General features: G+C 41.5%; 1 protein-coding gene across 2 annotated transcripts in view; it reads right to left on the bottom strand.

The window, feature by feature from the left end:
• SPSB4 (splA/ryanodine receptor domain and SOCS box containing 4) overlaps positions 1–18,313 on the bottom strand; it is a 209,577-nt gene that overhangs the window by 107,409 nt on the left and 83,855 nt on the right. Inside the window, exons 1-2 of one of the 2 annotated variants that reach the window (XM_073625929.1) lie at positions 7,935–8,141; positions 6,665–7,531 (exon numbers count right to left, since the gene is read on the bottom strand). In XM_073625929.1, the coding sequence (XP_073482030.1) occupies positions 6,665–7,358 (694 nt within the window). In that variant the 5' untranslated portion in view covers positions 7,359–7,531; positions 7,935–8,141. Of the gene's footprint in view, positions 1–6,664; positions 7,532–7,934; positions 8,142–18,313 lie in introns of those variants that run through there. The other variant, XM_073625928.1, reaches the window with a different exon arrangement.

Below are 18,313 nucleotides of genomic sequence, written 5' to 3'. Positions count from 1 at the left end.
ATATCTAGGATAAAAACAAAACAAAGGTAGGAGGATTCAAACACCCAGTACCCACCCTTAACCATATTATCAACTCTGGGTGCACTGACCATGCATGGTCTATGTTTATGTAGTCTTCATCTACCAATAACTGTTTTAGGGTGTATTCACACCCGCAAACACACCAGCACTCCAATAAGATGTGAGAACCCAAGCGGGGGTTTCCGTGATTAGCTGGGGGCAGCCACATTGAAAACAATGGGAGGCCGCTGGCTCCCGACGCTCGCATTTGATTGCTGCATGAGTGATTACATGCAAGTGGTCACAACTAGCTGCAGGAGCCAGCAGCTTCCCATTGCTTTTAATGGGGCTGCCTCCCGCAGCTAGCCATGGGAACCCCATCAGAGGTTCTCACATCTAATCACAGGTGTAAATGCAATTCAGGAGGTACAGCTGATCATTAAAATTTAAAGATACCTACTCATATTAAAAAGTCCTGTGCATGATGAGGCCACCTTCCAAAACACGTCTATTGTCGTGTTTTGGAAGTAACAGTAGGAAGGAATAGTAGGGCATGCTTGTACTGCCAAGTCAAACATCCTTCTTGGAGTGCCAGGGCTGAAGGCAGCTTTCCAAACAGCACACATTTACACTTCCATAGCAATCAGCCCTGCTGAGAAATGCAGAGTAAACAAGCAGGGATAATTCACTTGTTAAATCAATCAACCTATCTGCTGGCCCAGGGTTATTATTCAGGTGCACGACTGGTTATTTCCAGTCTTTCTCAGACATAAATAATAGATGTTCATCAGCCAGGCTGTGTGGATCGCTTACACTGAGGATAGTGCAAACTAACCAGGTCTGATAACAGGATGGGGACATTAACAAGCAAGGCAGTTTTAAACCACTCAATATTTGCTGCAATATACAGTTCTAGAATTATGAATGTAATGTTGACACAATGGCATAATGGAATAATCATCAGGAATCTGCCTAGTATGCATAAGTCACAAAAACTAATTTAAGCCCTAAAGGCTCTTGCACATGGGTGCCCTGAGCCCATGCAACATAAACTTTGGCGTATGCCCCTGCCCCCTGCTGGGTGACCTAGGTGCTGCATACAGCTGTGTGCGGCTGTATTCACATAAACACTCGTATAGCGTATGAGTGTGTTAGAAGAATAGAAAATTTTCTATTCTTGCCAAACAATCTTTAGCTACACAAATGTTTACGCATGCACCCACGTACAGCCACGCACTGCCATGCATTTCTGTAGGCTTCCCAGGTAGGGGAAATACACCAGAATTTACACAGCATGGGCAAAACATTAATGTGTTTTCAAATTTTGTTTTAAATCCTATTAAATACTCAACTTTCATTAAAAAAAAGCTACCTGGTTATCCTACCATAAAGGTCCATGTTCGGGAACGATCTGTTAGTGGGTGACAACTGTCTTCCTATTGTTATCCTGGGTTGCATGCCACCCTATCACATGCACCTCCGATGGAGACTACCAGCGGCCTTGCCGACACAAATTACACGGGTATTGTCAACCTGTCCAATGCAATGATGTGCGGCTGCTGCTGGAGCCAGTGCGGGAAGTGTGTGAAAGGGGATGGAGGTATCAGCAGCACTGAGATGCAATAAAGGATACAAATAAAGATGAAAGCTGTATTTAAAATGTCAATTATTTATGATACACAGTGTTTAGCAAACTAAATATTACCCAGTTAAGTTTTAACTACTCTAAAACCCTTCGCTTTTTCAATTTGTGGTAGAGGTGATGACCTTCTGCATTAACTGTACTGCACATTACTGGTAAAACACCACCAGCTGGGCAGACAATGGCATGCTTATTTACAAGACGGAGCAAAGTGTAGCAACCATGAATCAAAATCATTGTTAGGATCATTTGATGCTTTTTGCCCATTCACACTATGCACTGTGTTATCACATTGTGTCATTGTTCGTTACCGGTTAATTCAAATCAAAGGGGTTGGTGGTGCACCTTACCACACACAAAAACAAAGACCCCCTTTACAAATTCAAATTCAATGTGTGTTAAATTGCATTGTGGTAATGTGCTGTAAAATGTAGGTTTTTCTGCGCCTCTTTAAAGCAGTAGTAAACTTTTGGATATGAAAAAAAAGCACATTATGAAAGACCTTGAAACTATGCCTTCCAGAAGTATGCTGTCACCGATGCAGAGGCTTCCATCTTCACCCGGTCTTCCTTACGGGTTTTGGCCATGGCTCTGAAGGAACGTCACGGGTATGCCGTTCCCTTAGAGCACATGCGCCAGTGACGTCACCAGCTGATGCTCGCTAGAACGGTGCACGCTTAGGAGATATTCATTTTACCTACAGGTAAGCTCTATTATAAGCTTACCTGAAGGTAAAAATCAAAATGCAGGTTTACTACCACTTTAAGCTGCCTATACATTACCCAAATTTCACCCACTTCTTGCTAAATCGGACAACACATTAAATTTAATTTTTAGATCGACTTTTATCGCAGGAGCCGATATACTGACTATTCGAAAATAGTCAACCAAGCAATGACTGCATCTAATTCGATGCACTCACTGTTCAGTTATCCAGCAGCCATATTACTGCTTGCTGCTGAAGACAATAGTCGGCAGGAGAGATTCCTTTATCCACGCTGACTAGCATGGATGGGGGAATTTCTTTTGTTTGCCCCGAGGGGCTTAATAAGAGACATCTAAAAGTGTATGGCTAGTTTAAAGTGGAACTTTCATCAGAAAATAAAGTCCTGATAGATCACTTCAGGCTGGACCCTGTTGCAGATATAGCTTTGCAAAACATTATAAATACTTTTCTATACCGGGGGTAGGCAACCTTTGAGAGGTGGAAATGTACCTGAGGTAGAGGTTTGTGTCAGCAGGGCAGTGGACAGTGTCAGAAGGGCAGATGATGGTGTCAGTAGAGCAACGGACTGTGTCAATAGGGCAGTGGGCAGTGTCAGTAGGGCAGAGTACAGTGTCAGTAGGGCAGAGGATGGTGTCAGTAGAGCAATGGACAGTGTCAATAGGGCAGTGGGCAGTGTCAGTAGGGCAGAGGATGGTGTCAGTAGGGCAGAGGACAGTGTCAGTAGGGCAGTGGACAGTGTCAGTAGGGCAGAGGACAGTGTCAGTAGGGCAGCGGACAGTGTCAGTATGGCAGTGGACAGTGTCAGTAGGGCAGTGGACAGTGTCAGCAGGGCAGAGGACAGTGTCAGTAGGGCAGTGGACAGTGTCAGTAGGGCAGAGGACAGTGTCAGTATGGCAGTGGACAGTGTCAGTATGGCAGTGGACAGTGTCAGTAGGGCAGAGGACGGTGTCAGTAGGGCAGAGGACGGTGTCAGTAGGGCAGAGGATGGTGTCAGTAGGGCAGTGGACAGTGTCAGTAGGGCAGAGGACAGTGTCAGTATGGCAGAGGACAGTGTCAGTAGGGCAGTGGACAGTGTCAGTAGGGCAGAGGATGGTGTCAGCAGAGCAATGGACAGCGTCAATAGGGCAGTGGGCAGTGTCAGTAGGTCAGAGATTGGTGTCAATAGTTTTTATTTTTAATAGTTTTTATTATTATTATTGTTTACATTTTTTTTTCTTCCACAATATGATTTTTTTAAGATATTTTTTACAGCCCTGTTGGGGGGCTTTGATGAAATATCAGGAGTCTAAATAGACACCTGATGTCTCACATTTGAGACAAAGAAAGGAGATTTTCTGTACCTGAAGGGGGTAAAAATCAACAAGAATGACACTGTGATTGGGGGGAGGAAAAAAATAAACCAGGTGAGGTGACAGGACAAATTCTGCTGCCAGGTAGACACAAAACAGTTACATCTCAAGCTTCTGTCAGCCTTCCTCTCTAGCTAAGCCAAGACATTCAAACAAGGCTGGAAATGTACATATTTTATTTGAAAGAAAGTAACATATAGTTTTTAAAATCAAGGAGAAGGGGAGAGTTTCCAATAAGGAAGTGATGGCTCTGGGCTTCAACAAAATGACAGCCTCCAGCAAGAAGAAACAGGAACAATGCTGGAGGTTACAGCACACACTCATTTTGGTACCATAATTATCAATGTGGAATGTATGTTCTTTTGTTAAAGAACATTAATTGTTAACAAACTGTTATGGGTAAGGTTCTGCTTCAACTCTCCGGCATCTTGGATTCTTTGAGCTGAACAGTGAGTCTATGCCCCAAGAGGGAGCCCCTTTCTATTTGACCTGTTTAGTGATGGACAGTCATTTGAAGCTACATGTAGGGACTTATCATGACATCTTATATGTTTTTATACTTAATTAAGTTATATTTAATCAACTTTTATTTAGTGCTACACTATATTTTTTATATTGTGCACCTAACTTTTTGTAGTTAAGTACAGTATCTCTATAGAAGTTGTATCTTGTTGTACCTTGGTAGGTCTAAGGTAGTTTAATTTAGGATTCCAAGAAAATGAAAGGGAAAAAAAATCTCTCCAGAATACTTCAGCTCTCAGGAATTTTGTTTACTGGCAAAGCAAAACCAAAAAAAAAAAAAAAGAATAAAAACCACCTTGGTAAGCGCACATTTTGCTGGTCGCTGCCTCCACATTATTGAGCAACCTGTGCAGGGTTAAAGTCAGGGGGAGAGAGCCACACAGATGTCAACATTCTGCTGACTTGCTAAATGTTCTTATCCTGCTACAGAGAGCATTGTGTACTAACAGCAGGAAAGCTGACAAAATGCTGTATGTAGTGCATGAGTGGGACTAATGTACTTTCTAAGAACAGGCTTATGTGTGCCATTGTATTCCTCTGTTCTCAGTGTGTAAAGTTGGCTGTGTGCTTCCTGCGGTTACACTATATTCTATGGTATATGACAAACATAATCTGACACAATGTACGAATGGCTGAGACTTGCTCTATCGCATTTTCTATTAGTGGTTTTACGACAATGAGGATTATGATGATAATAATATTACAAGTAGAAATATTTTTTGCGTAGCTGAGTCAGTTCCGTTTTCGTGACTATTTAGGGGAGCAAAGAACATGTGTTTCCACTGACCACAATAGACAAAGCTCCAAAAAATTATTTGGCAGCATCCTCTGCATGACTGGTTTGAAGACTACAAATGAGTTCCTTAGGTGTTTATCTACTAAAGTGTTCAGCCTTACCATATTACAATTGTATATCTAGCTATTTTTATTATGTTTGTAGTCCTGGAAGGATCAGAAACTCTGTTAGGGTATTACAGCAATCCAGGGCTCCAATAGAGAGATTTCACCTCAATTACTATTAGGGCTTTTTTTCCCGCTGAAAAAAAGCCCTGATTACTATTCTGGTGACAACAGTTTAATCAGACAGGAAATAAAGACAAATTTCCAACAGCAACACAGAGAGAATTGCATTTTTTAGTAGTATGGAGTAGAGGAAGGCTAGATCCCTATTCCGTGTTCTTGTTTCCGTCTTTGTCCTTTTTCAGATGTTCTCTAATTTCTTGTCTGATTAAACGGATGTCACCATAGGTACATTTTTCTAACACAGCCCGGATAGCAGTAACAACCCAACAAGAGTTCTACCTGTCTCCTATTCTTTACAAAACTAACAATATATTCTTTATGGGCCCATTGATGCTGGTCTTGTCCACTGCATTTTAACCCATGTTATGTTGTGTCTTAACATTCATTGTGATATGGCAGCCCATTCATTAGAATGAACTGCCTAGTATAATACAAATGACCTAAAACTGTACCTGCTGTATTTTTTTTGTATCATAACACACTGCAATGCATAAGTAAGACTCACAACATATACTTTCTGTAATTCCACAAGACTAGATACAGAATATAAAATATCAGTATTATCATTAAATGAAATATTATATGAGAATAGAAGTAAAGAGCACATATTTGCTTTTCATTTCAAGTATTATAGCCTTAAGCCGAGTACACATGGCCTGAATGTTGGGGGACATTTGCCGGTTAAAAAAAAAACATCCAACATTCAGCCTATATACAACCCGTCTGTCTGCCATAAGCCGGCAGTGGGGCAGGAGTGTGTACCAGGCTTTACTCCACTGAGAGGAGTTGGTATTTGTCTCTTCATGCATTTTCTAAACATGATTGTTTGGGTGACCTAGGCATTTAAGTTTATAACTGAAACTTTACCTAAAAACACCTTCAGATGGTTAGATTGTGCCTACCCATGTGATTTTCCTTTGATATATATATAGCTAGCTTAGCTCTAGTCACAGACAAAAGACAATGGTTCAAAGAGTGCACATATTTATGCATTTTGCAGGCCAACTTTTCTGACAACCCATCTCCAATGAGATCAATGAGTGAGCCTGTTTGCACAAGCTTGGGATAACCCACAGACATTCATTTTATAGGCAATCTCACCCTTGAATTCTGTGCAATTTAGGACATTTACAATTGCAGCATTGCTTCCCGAATTACTCATTCTTCAGAGGAACTATGAAATAAATTTTCATCTGCATTTGTATTTTTATATTCTCCATCTTTAAGCCATATAATGCTTACAATGTCACAGTGACCTCAATCATTAACTGAATTAAATAGTAAATGTATGTCAAAGGATACACTGTATAATAAGATAAGTGTACACACTCACAAACATATTTTGTTATGATTTGCAAACAATTTGCTATGAGCTAGATGGAACATGAATGTAATACTTACGATCAAGTCCATTGATGTATCGCATTGTAATTTCACAGTGACCCCATACAGCGCTAACAATAGGATAAAGTTTTTTCCCTTTGAATCCTCTGAAGGCAACTCCTAAATATTGTCCATCGACTATGAAGCTAAGAGTCCCCTCATCCATATCTAACACTACCAGCAAGGAGTCTGGGAGTACAAATGATTCATCTGGTTCTAAAAAGGCTGGATATGTAACACCAGGTTGGTTTTTACAGTTATGGTAGAGTTTATTTCGTCCTAGGTCCCAGCCCCAAGACTCACTATTGCTTCCTACCAGTGAAGTATATCCAACAGAATGTAAAGGGGAATCAGCAGTTGATACTCCAACAACAGCATGGGTTCCTCTTTGCCTGGTGGGCCAATGAATCTGCCAAACATGAAGGCCCCTTGTATAGCCAACCTTCCCTCGGATGCAGTCTGTGCTTTGTGCAACTGGGTGTCGATGGAACGTCAGTCGGTCGTCCTCTTTCACAAAAATATTCAAAGACCGATCCTCATTATTCCATGCATGCTTATACTGAACGTCCAAAGTGGCCACAGGCATGTCCAGCAGCATATCTAATCGTGCAGGCTTGCAAAAGTCTGGACCCCTCAGTTCCCTCTTGACTGGTCTGTAAGGTGGATCCCGCACATCCACAGACTTGATGCTCCCTGAGATCTTTTGACCCATTTCTTGTCTGTGGGCTAACAAAAAAAGGGGAAAGGGTAAGGGAAGGGAAGGTATTCCTGTGTTTCCTTCTGTTACCTCATGAACACTTTTTATCTGGAAACCCCATTACTTGTCCACTTGCAGCCGTCTTTGGGAGACCTTTAGCAGAATGTCAGTCTTCTCAGTCCTTATTCCTGGAAGAAAGAAGCAGAATATATTAGAGCACAATGAAATGGCAGAGGAGGGATTACACACGCAAATGCAGATCAATAACCTCAGCCTTGGACTACATGTTCCTAAACAGTGTTTATCTTAAAAAAAAAACTTTCATTTGTCGGACATTGCTTCATTCTTCTTTTACGGCACAATATTTTCAGTGCAGACATTCATTTAGTGCTTTGTCTAGAAAGGCCAGAAGGAAGAGCTATAAAGTAGATTTTAGCACAGAAAGCTCAATGCAAAAAGCTAGTACTTTTTAACATTACCTGGACAGGATCTAAAAATGTTTTACTGTACATGTAGTAATGAGAATTTGCATTGTTTAAAGAAAAGGCATGTCAGCAAAGGTTTTGCCCAGAAGGGCATTTTCTGGAATACCTTAAATTGCCTGTCACGGGAGACTATGCAACTTTGCTAAGACCTCAGAAGCCTCCTCTTGAGATGCACATACATAACTCCATACATTTCCTTGCCATCAGCTGTAGATGACAGTTACACTCCTCCTGGACAGACTCTAAGTGAATGAGTGTCCGGAAAACAAAATGTGCCTGAGAATGTACAGAGCGCACAGTGTGCTTCACAGACAATAACTTCCTCTGATTCATAATGGGATACAGACAAACAGCGCTTTCCTTCCCTCCACCCCTCCACATCAGTCTAGCCAAAGCCTCGCCTTTGGATGTCAGAACATTATTCACATACTTCTAACTAACGGTTCTGCACTGGAGATCAGAGAACACATATTTTTGGTGCTGTGTCAGATATAATATCCTCCTTTTACATTCTGAGCTGCAGTCCTTAAACTGGTCACTATAAAAAATACCAGTAGCTTTAGCTGTAGAACGCCACGTTAAAAACGCCACATTTTGTAGCATTTTTGCATATTTTAGTGTTAAGGTTTTTTAGTGTTATTTTAGCAAGACTATACTCCCACAAAGACAAAACCAGAGAAAATTCTCAGCTCAACTCACCAACCAGTCTGCTTACCAACTGAATTAACCTGTCCAACAGTATGCGTTAAAAACAGGGGTTTAGTTAGCACACATTTGCAAAAGCATGCGTAAGCTGCAGAGCCTCTTCCCGGCACCCTGTATTTCCTGCAGTCCTAACTCTTGTAAAAATATGAGCGTCTCCAACAGTGGGAGCACATGCACATACTCCCACAAAGGCTTATGGCTCAAAAATGCTCATAAACACAGAACAGCCACGTTGTTCAGCGTTAGAGCGTTTTTACAGCTGAAAAACTCCAGCCAGAAAAGGCCCCTGCCAAAAAACGCTGATAAAAGCCTATGTTGCATGGACACATAGGATAACATGCTGGGGAGTTTACTGGCTGCAGAAACAAACCTTGAAGCCAAAAACAGCAGCTGTAAAAACATCCAGTGTGCATGAGAACTCATACTCTACAAAACTGGGGATAAAAAGCAAGCACAGCAAACCAATAAATCATTACTGTTCGAACACTCAGGCCGGGTTCACACCATTGCCGCATCCGGCTCACAGCAGGGATCCGGTGCGTCCTAGTTCATTTAATTTTGGGCTTAATTCGGACCTGAAACGGACCAAAAGATGCGCTGCATTTTTGTGCAAAACGCTCAAAATCTGATGCTATTTCGAATTGGATGCGGGAAACCCACATCCAATTCCCACATCCAATTCGCAATGGTGTGAACCCAGCCTTAAAGTTTGATAACATCAGGACAATAGTTGCTGGAATAGAGTCTAGGGCAGCCCTTTTCAACCAGGATGCCAAGGCACCCTGGGGTGCCTTCAAGTTTCTTCAAGGGGGCCTTAGCAAAATACCCCAAAATTGCCCTAAAAATTGCCCAGAAATGTTACACAAAGCCACAGGTTTTCATTGCACAGTATTAGAACCTTCCAGCCTCCAGTGTCCTCACAACCAATGACATAATCGGTTGCTAAGGAGGACAGCATCCTTTTTTGCCCCTTCTCTGCCCATCTCCAATCAGCATTGGGGTCAGGTTAGCTGAGTAAGGGAGAAAAACTGAGGGAAAAGAGAAACACTGGAATACTAGTCAGTAGCATTGTGTTTTCTTTGGAAGAATAAATCACTTCTAACGTTGGGTGTCCTACGTGTGTGAAAAACACTGGGCTAAGGTAATACTGTGTCTATTTCAGTTCTGCCATTACCCAGGAGAAACTTCTGAAATGATAACAGCAAAAAAGCAGATTTTTATTCATAACATGACACCAATTTCCTAAATATATTTGCAGACCATAATCAATTAAGTTTGCTAGCTTTGCATTTTAAGCCCCAATGGAAATGGAAAACTCCAACTGTGGTCCCTATATTGCCTATTGTGTCCATGTTGAATTTTTTATTTTATTTTTTATTTATAGCTCTGGACATTTATGGGTAAATCTTTCAATGGAACCGTAGGAACGAGGTGGTGTGCCTGTTGTTGAAAGTATTTACAGTACAAGACTCCTTGTATCTTGGGCAGCGTTTAATGATCTCTATCCTCTTGTTAAGAAGATTATATGGTTGTATTGTAGATCTACAGTGTAGACCGTATACTGCCTCCAACAGCCAAAAAAATAAACACAAGGTATGGATACTTTAAAGAAACAGGGGGCATCTAGCATATATGTGAAGTGAAGTGACAACTCCCCAATGAGAAGGAGATAGCAATAAACACAATCCTGTGAAAAATATCATCCGGTGAAAATAAAAATTGTTAAAATAATCCTTCCGTGTGAAGATAAGAGACACCAGATAAAGTGAACCTCCACTGTACAAATTGCACGCTTACCAGAGGGCAAGCGATAGCAAGCCTGTAAACTGAGATGGATATCCGGACATCAGATCATCACCAACAATAAAATACTTGAGAAGGTGGAGATACCAGAGGGAGATACCAGAGGATCGTAGCTCAGTGGATGGACCAGCGATCCGGATACCAGGGACATAAAAAGAAACTCTCCATAGTGTAAAACCATATAAAACTATTTTATTGTAAATAAAAATATCGCACTTACAACAAAGTGGAAGATCGAAAAACTCATATAAGAATGCCGGCCGGCTTGCAGACACCCGTCCACACACACACTGTACACCGCAATGATGTCAGCACGTCTGCCTCCATGGCGGTGTACAGTGTGTGTGTGGATGGGTGTCTGCGAACCGGCCAGCATGCCTATATGAGTTTTTCGATTTTGACCTTACACTGGACTAAAGAGTCTCTCTGCATCAACGTGACAATGCTGGGTGTTGGGTGTCCTACTAGCCGATCAGCAAGTGCCAGCTGTGAGAGAAAAGGGAATGGGCCACATGCTCCCCATAGGTGAAAGTACCAGGTATTTCTTTTTGAGTTTGGTTGCCTAAAGTAATGGTGGTAGAGCGAAGAGAAAGGGAGTATATGCAGCTAAGGAGGCTGGTAGCTAACTGAGCCTGTTGCTTTGCTCTGTATGGCCAATTTACCAGTTCGGTTTAAACACCATGCAGTAATATAGCTCTTTATTTTTGGACTGGTTCCTAGTTCTCAGTTCTGAAAACAGGAATACAGCAAGCTTGTGCGTAGCCAACTTTAAGTGGCCCATATGTATGTTAACCAGATGCTGAATCATTAGCATTATTAGGTGATCCAACAGCGTATTTCCAAATGAATGCCTTGACAAACTGAAACTTTAATGTACAGTATATGTGTAATCTTCCCTTGTGCCAGTGTCCCCAACTGACACTAGGATTTCCATTGTATTGATTATTGCTCGTTTGCACACAAGTGTAGTATCACTTAAAGCCCATCACTTGAAAAAGTACATGAGCTTCTTTTGGGGCAGGGTTGCCCATTTTGACCTCAATAGACTTCAATGGAAGTGCCTGAAAAACAAGCGAAAACTTGTGTAACGCGTTTTTATTGCCTAGTAAAAAAACTTTCATTGACTAAAAATAAAATCATGCTTGTAAAAACACCTATACAAACTTTAAAAAACATAATATAACAGTGACAGTATTATACACGTGTACTAGCATTAATGATGAAAAACGAGTGCTGAGATTAAATGATACAACATGGCAGTTTGCACATTTCAGAACAGAAGAAAACCTGTATGCACTTTGATTTCCTATGGGCCGTGCAGAGTGTCAGCAATCCTGGATTTCTAACACTATTTTGTTATGTACAGTACATGGGGGGGGAGTGTGAGTCACTGTATAAGCATTACAGACAAGAACATAAAACATCATTTGTAACACTAAACTAAAGTTTTGCAAATCATCAGCAGACATTTACATCATATGCCATCACAGCAATTCAAAACCACCAAGGTTAACGGTTGTGTTTTTCTAACCAAGTAAACAAACTGTACTGTGTACTGTATGTACTGTATTTTTCTTGCTGTTTAATTAAGTTTTGTTACATCTGCTGGGCTTGCTTGTGTCACTTTCATCTCCTTTTATTACATTATCTGATTAAACATGCTTTGTGGATCTGTCTGACATAATGGAACAGCTGGAGAGGTTCAGGGATTCCAACATTCATATCTGAACTCATGTACTTTAAGCATATCTGAACCCCAAACAAATTTAATATGTTGCAGCTTACAAGTCTTTAGATGAGGTGGTTGCAACACTTTTTTTTTTCAAACATTTGTTTCCATGTGTTTTCACCTGGTAATCCAAATGCAAATAAAACATTTCCTGGCCCCAGTAGGCCCTGGCCCTAGCCCATAGACACACACAGCATGGCTCGGCCTTGTCCCTTCGCTCCTTGCTCACAGGATCGGATTCACACTCACAGGATTTATGGGATCCTACTATTCCCCACTATGGAGGCCTGTACTCACAGCACCACAGTAAGCAAGCCTGAACTCTTGAATACCAGACTTACACTTACCACCTTCTGACTACAAGATGGTAAATCTGAATATGAGAAACACAATATGTTACAATATATTACATTACATCACATTAGCATACACCCATGAGAAGGGCCATGTTTGCCCGCAGGGGATGCACAGTTGCCCTGTGCATTCCCATGCAGGCTGTCCCATTAAGGAGACAAAGCCGTGGCCCTCAATTTCACACCTGTGTTGGTGCTGGTAGTAGGGTGACTACATTTCCAGGCTGCCATTAAGGGACCCCCCCCCCTCCAAAAAAATGTTTTTACCAATTTTTCGAAAAACAAAAGAAAACAGTGGTCAGACAGGTGGTACACAATGTGCACCTGCTTTAACTAAGTCACTTTGTACATCATACTCTGTACATCATGGGGTCCCCTTAGTCTGCCTGTAAAGTGGCAAATCTGTAGCATGCATAGAATATGCTGCAGCAAAAATGAAATTTCTAATGAAAAAAAAAAAAACAAAACGAGTCAAATCCCATTTATATTGACTAGTGGTTGCAATTGCCGGCACCCAGCTATTGAAAAAAAATTAAGAAAAACACAGCGTGGGGCTTCCCGGCCCCTGTTCCTTAACAACCAGCTTTTACTGCACCCTGATTGGGCAAAGTTTTGCCCAATCAGGGCACAGAATGCACTGTGCAGGGTGCCTGTTTCAGTTTCATTCTGGGACACTGTATTGTCCCAGAATGAAGGTGCCCGGGAGAGACCTGCAAAATGACTGTCCCGGGCAATCTGGGACACTTGGTTACCCTAGCTGGTATGTGTCCCCAAACTCACACTGTCTGCATTCAGGAACACACATCTGCCTGCACCCACAAATTGGGAGTAGCTACTGTGTCTGTACAGCCACTGCATCCCAAGTGACATGAATGGCACTGTCCGCACAGGGATGCACTAAACACCTGCACATCCCATGTGGGCAAACACTGCCCTTTGTACATGTGTATGCTTTAGTATGCATGTGGGAACAAAGCCTAAAAATGAAATTTAGTAAGGTAAAGATATGTGGGGCTTCTTGTCTCACTCTGAGTTTTATTCTTCCCCAATCACAGGCTTATATCCAAAGGCTCTTACATTTTCTTGAATAAACAATCATAATGCCAAGTCACAGTACAGCTTTTAGATTAGAATTTGTTCTTTTTCTTTTCATAGAAAAATATGTCTCCAAAAAGAGTACTAGATTCATGGCACAGGATCCTTCCAAAACATTCAACTGCCAAATAGGAGAATATTTTCCATAGTGAGCATACCGTGCTGACAAAACATAGACTCCGTCCAATATCCAACTCAACAGTATGAACATTACCTTGCCTTCCATAAGACAAAATTTCATTCCACACAATATCAGCTTCTGCGTGGTAAAGACTAAAATATGTAGCTTATGGGGGCTGTCTGAGTTTGCCATAAAACCAAAGCGGAAGTAGTGTGTCTATTCTTCCAAGTCATTGAGATCACATATTCTTTAATGACAAGCTGAATATTTTTTCCTCTGATTAGGCCAACCAAATTCCTCATGTTATTGAACAATCTACAATTTCCAGATCTAGATCTATAAATCTACAATTTCCCTTCACTTTCTTATAAAAGTCACCAGGACTGACAGAAATAGGCAAATCTCCCTAGTGGGGACATAAACAGCATGGATGTAACACTTTTTCACTCATACAAAAATAAAATAAAGTAAAATAAAATCCAAAAAAAAAATATTTGCCTTTATATACACGCAAGTTCCCTTAAAATCATAACCACTTTAAAGCAGGACTTCACCTAAAAATGGATGTTCCAATTTTCCACCCCCCTGCTCTACCACTTTTGGTAATTTTTTTTTTTCTGGGAGTGGGTACCTAGTTTTGACAGGTATCTGCTCTCACTTCCACATTGATCTCTTAGGCGGGCAGGGACTGATGTAAATATACAATATACATGTAAAATGCTGTGTAAGTTGACAGCACCATATAAGTACCTATATTAAATAAAAATTCTGGTGTGAATGGGCCCTACAGAACTTTCTACAAAAATTTAGTGAACTAAAATACAATTGTGACATTATAGGTACAAAAACAACCACTGAATTTGTGGCACTGATGAGCACTGATAAGCGGCACTGATGGGCACTGAAAGGTGGCACTGATAGGTGGCACTGATGGGCAATGATAGGCGAAGACTGATGGGTAATGATATTTAGGCACTGATGGGCACTGAAAGGCAGCACTGACTGGCATCACTGATGGGAACTGATTGGTGTCACTGATGAGCACTGCTGGGGCAGCACTGATGATCAGTGCCCTGATTACCTGTACAGTCTCCCCTGTCAGTGTGAGGCAAGGAGAGCCAATAAACGACATTTCCATGTTTAAATGTGATCAGCTGTGATTGGACACAGCCGATCACATGGGTAAAGAGCTGCCTCATCGGCTCTTTACTGAGATCGGGGTCACGCTGTGTCCTAGGGACATGGCGCAACCGCGATCACCATATGATGTTGCCCCAGAACGAGAGGGGATACCTCCCGCCGTAAATTAATTATACAGCGGGCAAGAGGTAGATAAAGGGCTATTTGAAGAGAAGCATCTACAGACAGAAAAAAAACCAAGAGGCGCTTTGGAGCATAAATAATAAATGCGTGCGTATGCCTGTAAATGTATTCTAATGGCCCTAATAAATTACCATTCTGGCCAGTAGATTGCATTTAGGCTCAATGCCCTACGCACATAAACGCTCATAAACCCACATACAGATTCTAGCATTAGAGGCATTTTTCAGCCAAATTATTTTCATAAACCCATGTGCAGGAGACCTAAATGTAGTGATAATAAAATATTTTACGGTTAAAATAATAGTAACAATTATTCCAATTGTTAGTAATCATAAAAACTGGAAAATCAATGTGTGTATGGTCAGACTTTCCTAAAAACCTTGATGAATTATGTAATGTGGTGTTTAACCACTTCAATACTGGACACTTTCCCCCCTTTCTGCTCAGGACAATTTTCAGCGCTGTGAATGACAACTGCGCAGTCATACAACACTGTACCCAAAGAAAATTTTTATCATTTTCTTCCCACAAATAGAGCTTTCTTTTGGTGGCAAACTAAAAAAGACCAACATTTTTTAGAAAAATTTTTTTCTTTGTTTCTGTTATAAAATTTTGTTTTCTCCTTCACTGACGGGCACTGATGAGGCTGCACTAATGGGCACTGATGAGGCGTCACTGATGAGATGGCACTAATAAGGTGACACTTATGGGTACAGATGAGGAGGCACTGATATGTAGAATCAATGGGCACTGATAGGCGGCACTGATATGCAGCACTGATGGGCACTGATAGGTGGCACTGATGGGCACTAATAGGCGGCACTGATTGGCAGCACTGATGGGCACTGATAGATGGCACTGGATAGGCAGCACTGATGAGGAGCTACTGACAGGCATTACTGATTGGCATCTGAAGGGTACTGACAGACATTACTAATGGGGCACTGATTGGCATATTTATGGGCACTGGTTGGCACATTTATGAGCACTGATTGGAACTGACAGGTGTTACTGACTGGACAGGGCACAGACTGGCAGCTGATGGGCACTGATTGGCAGCTGATGGGCACCTCTCATGGGGGCTGCACTGATAATCAATGTGCTGATTATCAGCGCAGACCCCCCCCCCCAGCACCCTCTGACAGGGAGGCCGCCGATCGGCTCTCCCTGTCAGCGCAAACTGAGGAAAGCCGTTTACCAGCACTTCCTGGTTCACGCTGTGATCTGCTGTGATTGGTCACAGCTGATCACATGGTAAGGAGCCTCCGTCAGAGGCTCCTTACCACGATCGGAGATGTGGTGTGAAAGAGTGACACACAGCACCAACAATCGCCGCGCAATGTTATCCTGAAAGACTTCATATGTCATTCAGTCAGAATAACAGAACCACTGCCCGGCCGTCATTCTGCTATAGACCGGACGGGAAGTGGTTAATAGCCCGTACACACGATCAGAAAATTGTACGAAAAATACCGCTTTTGAAGTGACAATACTCTGACCATTAGTACACAGCTTTTGAGAGCCGATCATGACAATTCTTGTGAATTTATTCAATGGGACAAGTTAAAAAAAATGTTCCTCCTACAATACCAGATCATATGATTTTTGTTTAATCAGTACAGTTGTTGTTCGAAAATACAATACAAATACACTACAACACATTACACCACTTCAGAATTTTTATTCTGTCATACGAGAATTTTTGTAACTTTAGTAAACTCTTCACTTTCGCTATGAGGCTAGCATGCAAAAAAAAAAAAAAGACGATCATTCATCTGATAATCTCATCGTGTGTACCAGGCTGATTTCTTTGAAAAGCTCTTTTTAAAAAATCTACTGATTGAAACTCTTTGCTATTATAATAACACAAAGGTACAACCTTTTCTTCACACCCTTTCAAAATGTTACAGATCTACAGACCTACAGATGTGTATCACTCCATTATCCCTTGCTAAACCTTGTTATCGCTCTGACATTCACAAGCGTCATGAGCTATTCAGAGGTTCATTAGCATTATTTTCCCCAAAATTCCACAGAAATAATTTCATTCATTAAAAGAAACAACTGTATCACAATTTAGGTTGATACAGAGCCCTGGCAGCACAATCCTAATCTGAAAATTAAAAAGGCTTGGACTGGTTGTATTTAGGTGGAGCACAGGGAGATGCCCTTCCTTGATCTTAAAGCGGAACTTCACCTAAAAAGGTTGATTCTGCTTGTTTGCCTCTTACACCCCCCCCCCATCTTTAACATTTGCCATTTTTTTTGGGGGGGGGGGAGCAGTACCTGACTTTGACGGATACCCATTCCCACTTCCTCCCAGATTGCCTAGTCAATCCGAGTGGAAGTTTACCCCCCCTTCTCCCGTAGCCTTCTGGGACACATCACAGGTCCCAGAAGTCTGCGGAACCATTCACAAGACACAGCATGGTTCATGCAAGGTTGGTTCCCGTATTTAAGATGCCAGCACCTGGACCTAAAGCCCACTGAAAAATGAAGAGGTGAGGACAGCACTGGATCCCTGGACAGGTAAGTCTTCCTATATTAAGTCAACAGCTACATTATTTGTAGCTGCTGACTTCTAATTTTTATGGGGCAGACTGTAGCTCCTCCTTTTGAAGCTGACCAAATGCTTTTCGTTCAGCCTGGATGAATCCCCTGCTGTGCCTGTTGTATTTTGACAGCTGTCAATATTCCCCCAGACTCAAGGGTTTTTGGACTGGAAGCAACCAACAGGGACACCCACTGAGCAAATTTCAGCCAGTTTCTTAGGAACCAGACAAAATTTGTACAGTGATTGACTAGCATTACAATGAAACTTGGTGTGCAAATATAAACCTCCATGCACCAAATACAGTTTCCATGGAAGCTAATTAACCTGCAAACATTTTTTGAGCACTGACCTAGCACCCATTAGCAATAGCTTAGTTGGGAGGGTGTAGACTGAAGAAGTGATTAAACACGTTTGGCAGTGTTTGTGTATTCACATTCGCAATTATTTTTACAGTAATGAGCCGAATAATATATGATTTGGTAAAATACCACAAGAAATAGCGTATGTCATAAATAATTGACCATATGAGGCCATTCTTTTTTTATTAACCAGACAATGTTTCTCCACAGATAAAAATAACGCACAATTAAAGTGGAAGTAAACCCATCCATAAAACTGTTTCATTTCCGGCACGTGCTGGAAATGTAACACTCCCATTGGTTGTGCTCTCAACCAAACTGTCAAACTATCCAATGGCTGGTGTCATAACTGATCACATGGGCAGCATCATGGCAGTTGTAGATTAAACAGAGGCAAAGATTGCAACTTCCTTGGCTGAAAATGATAGGAGGGTTTACTTACA

The sequence above is a fragment of the Aquarana catesbeiana genome, linkage group LG04 (assembly GCF_042186555.1).
Source record: "Aquarana catesbeiana isolate 2022-GZ linkage group LG04, ASM4218655v1, whole genome shotgun sequence".
In the NCBI taxonomy this organism is placed as follows: Eukaryota; Metazoa; Chordata; class Amphibia; order Anura; family Ranidae; genus Aquarana; species Aquarana catesbeiana.
The sequence above is the reverse complement of the archived record's forward strand: the minus strand, read 5'-3'. Positions and strand labels throughout refer to the sequence as shown.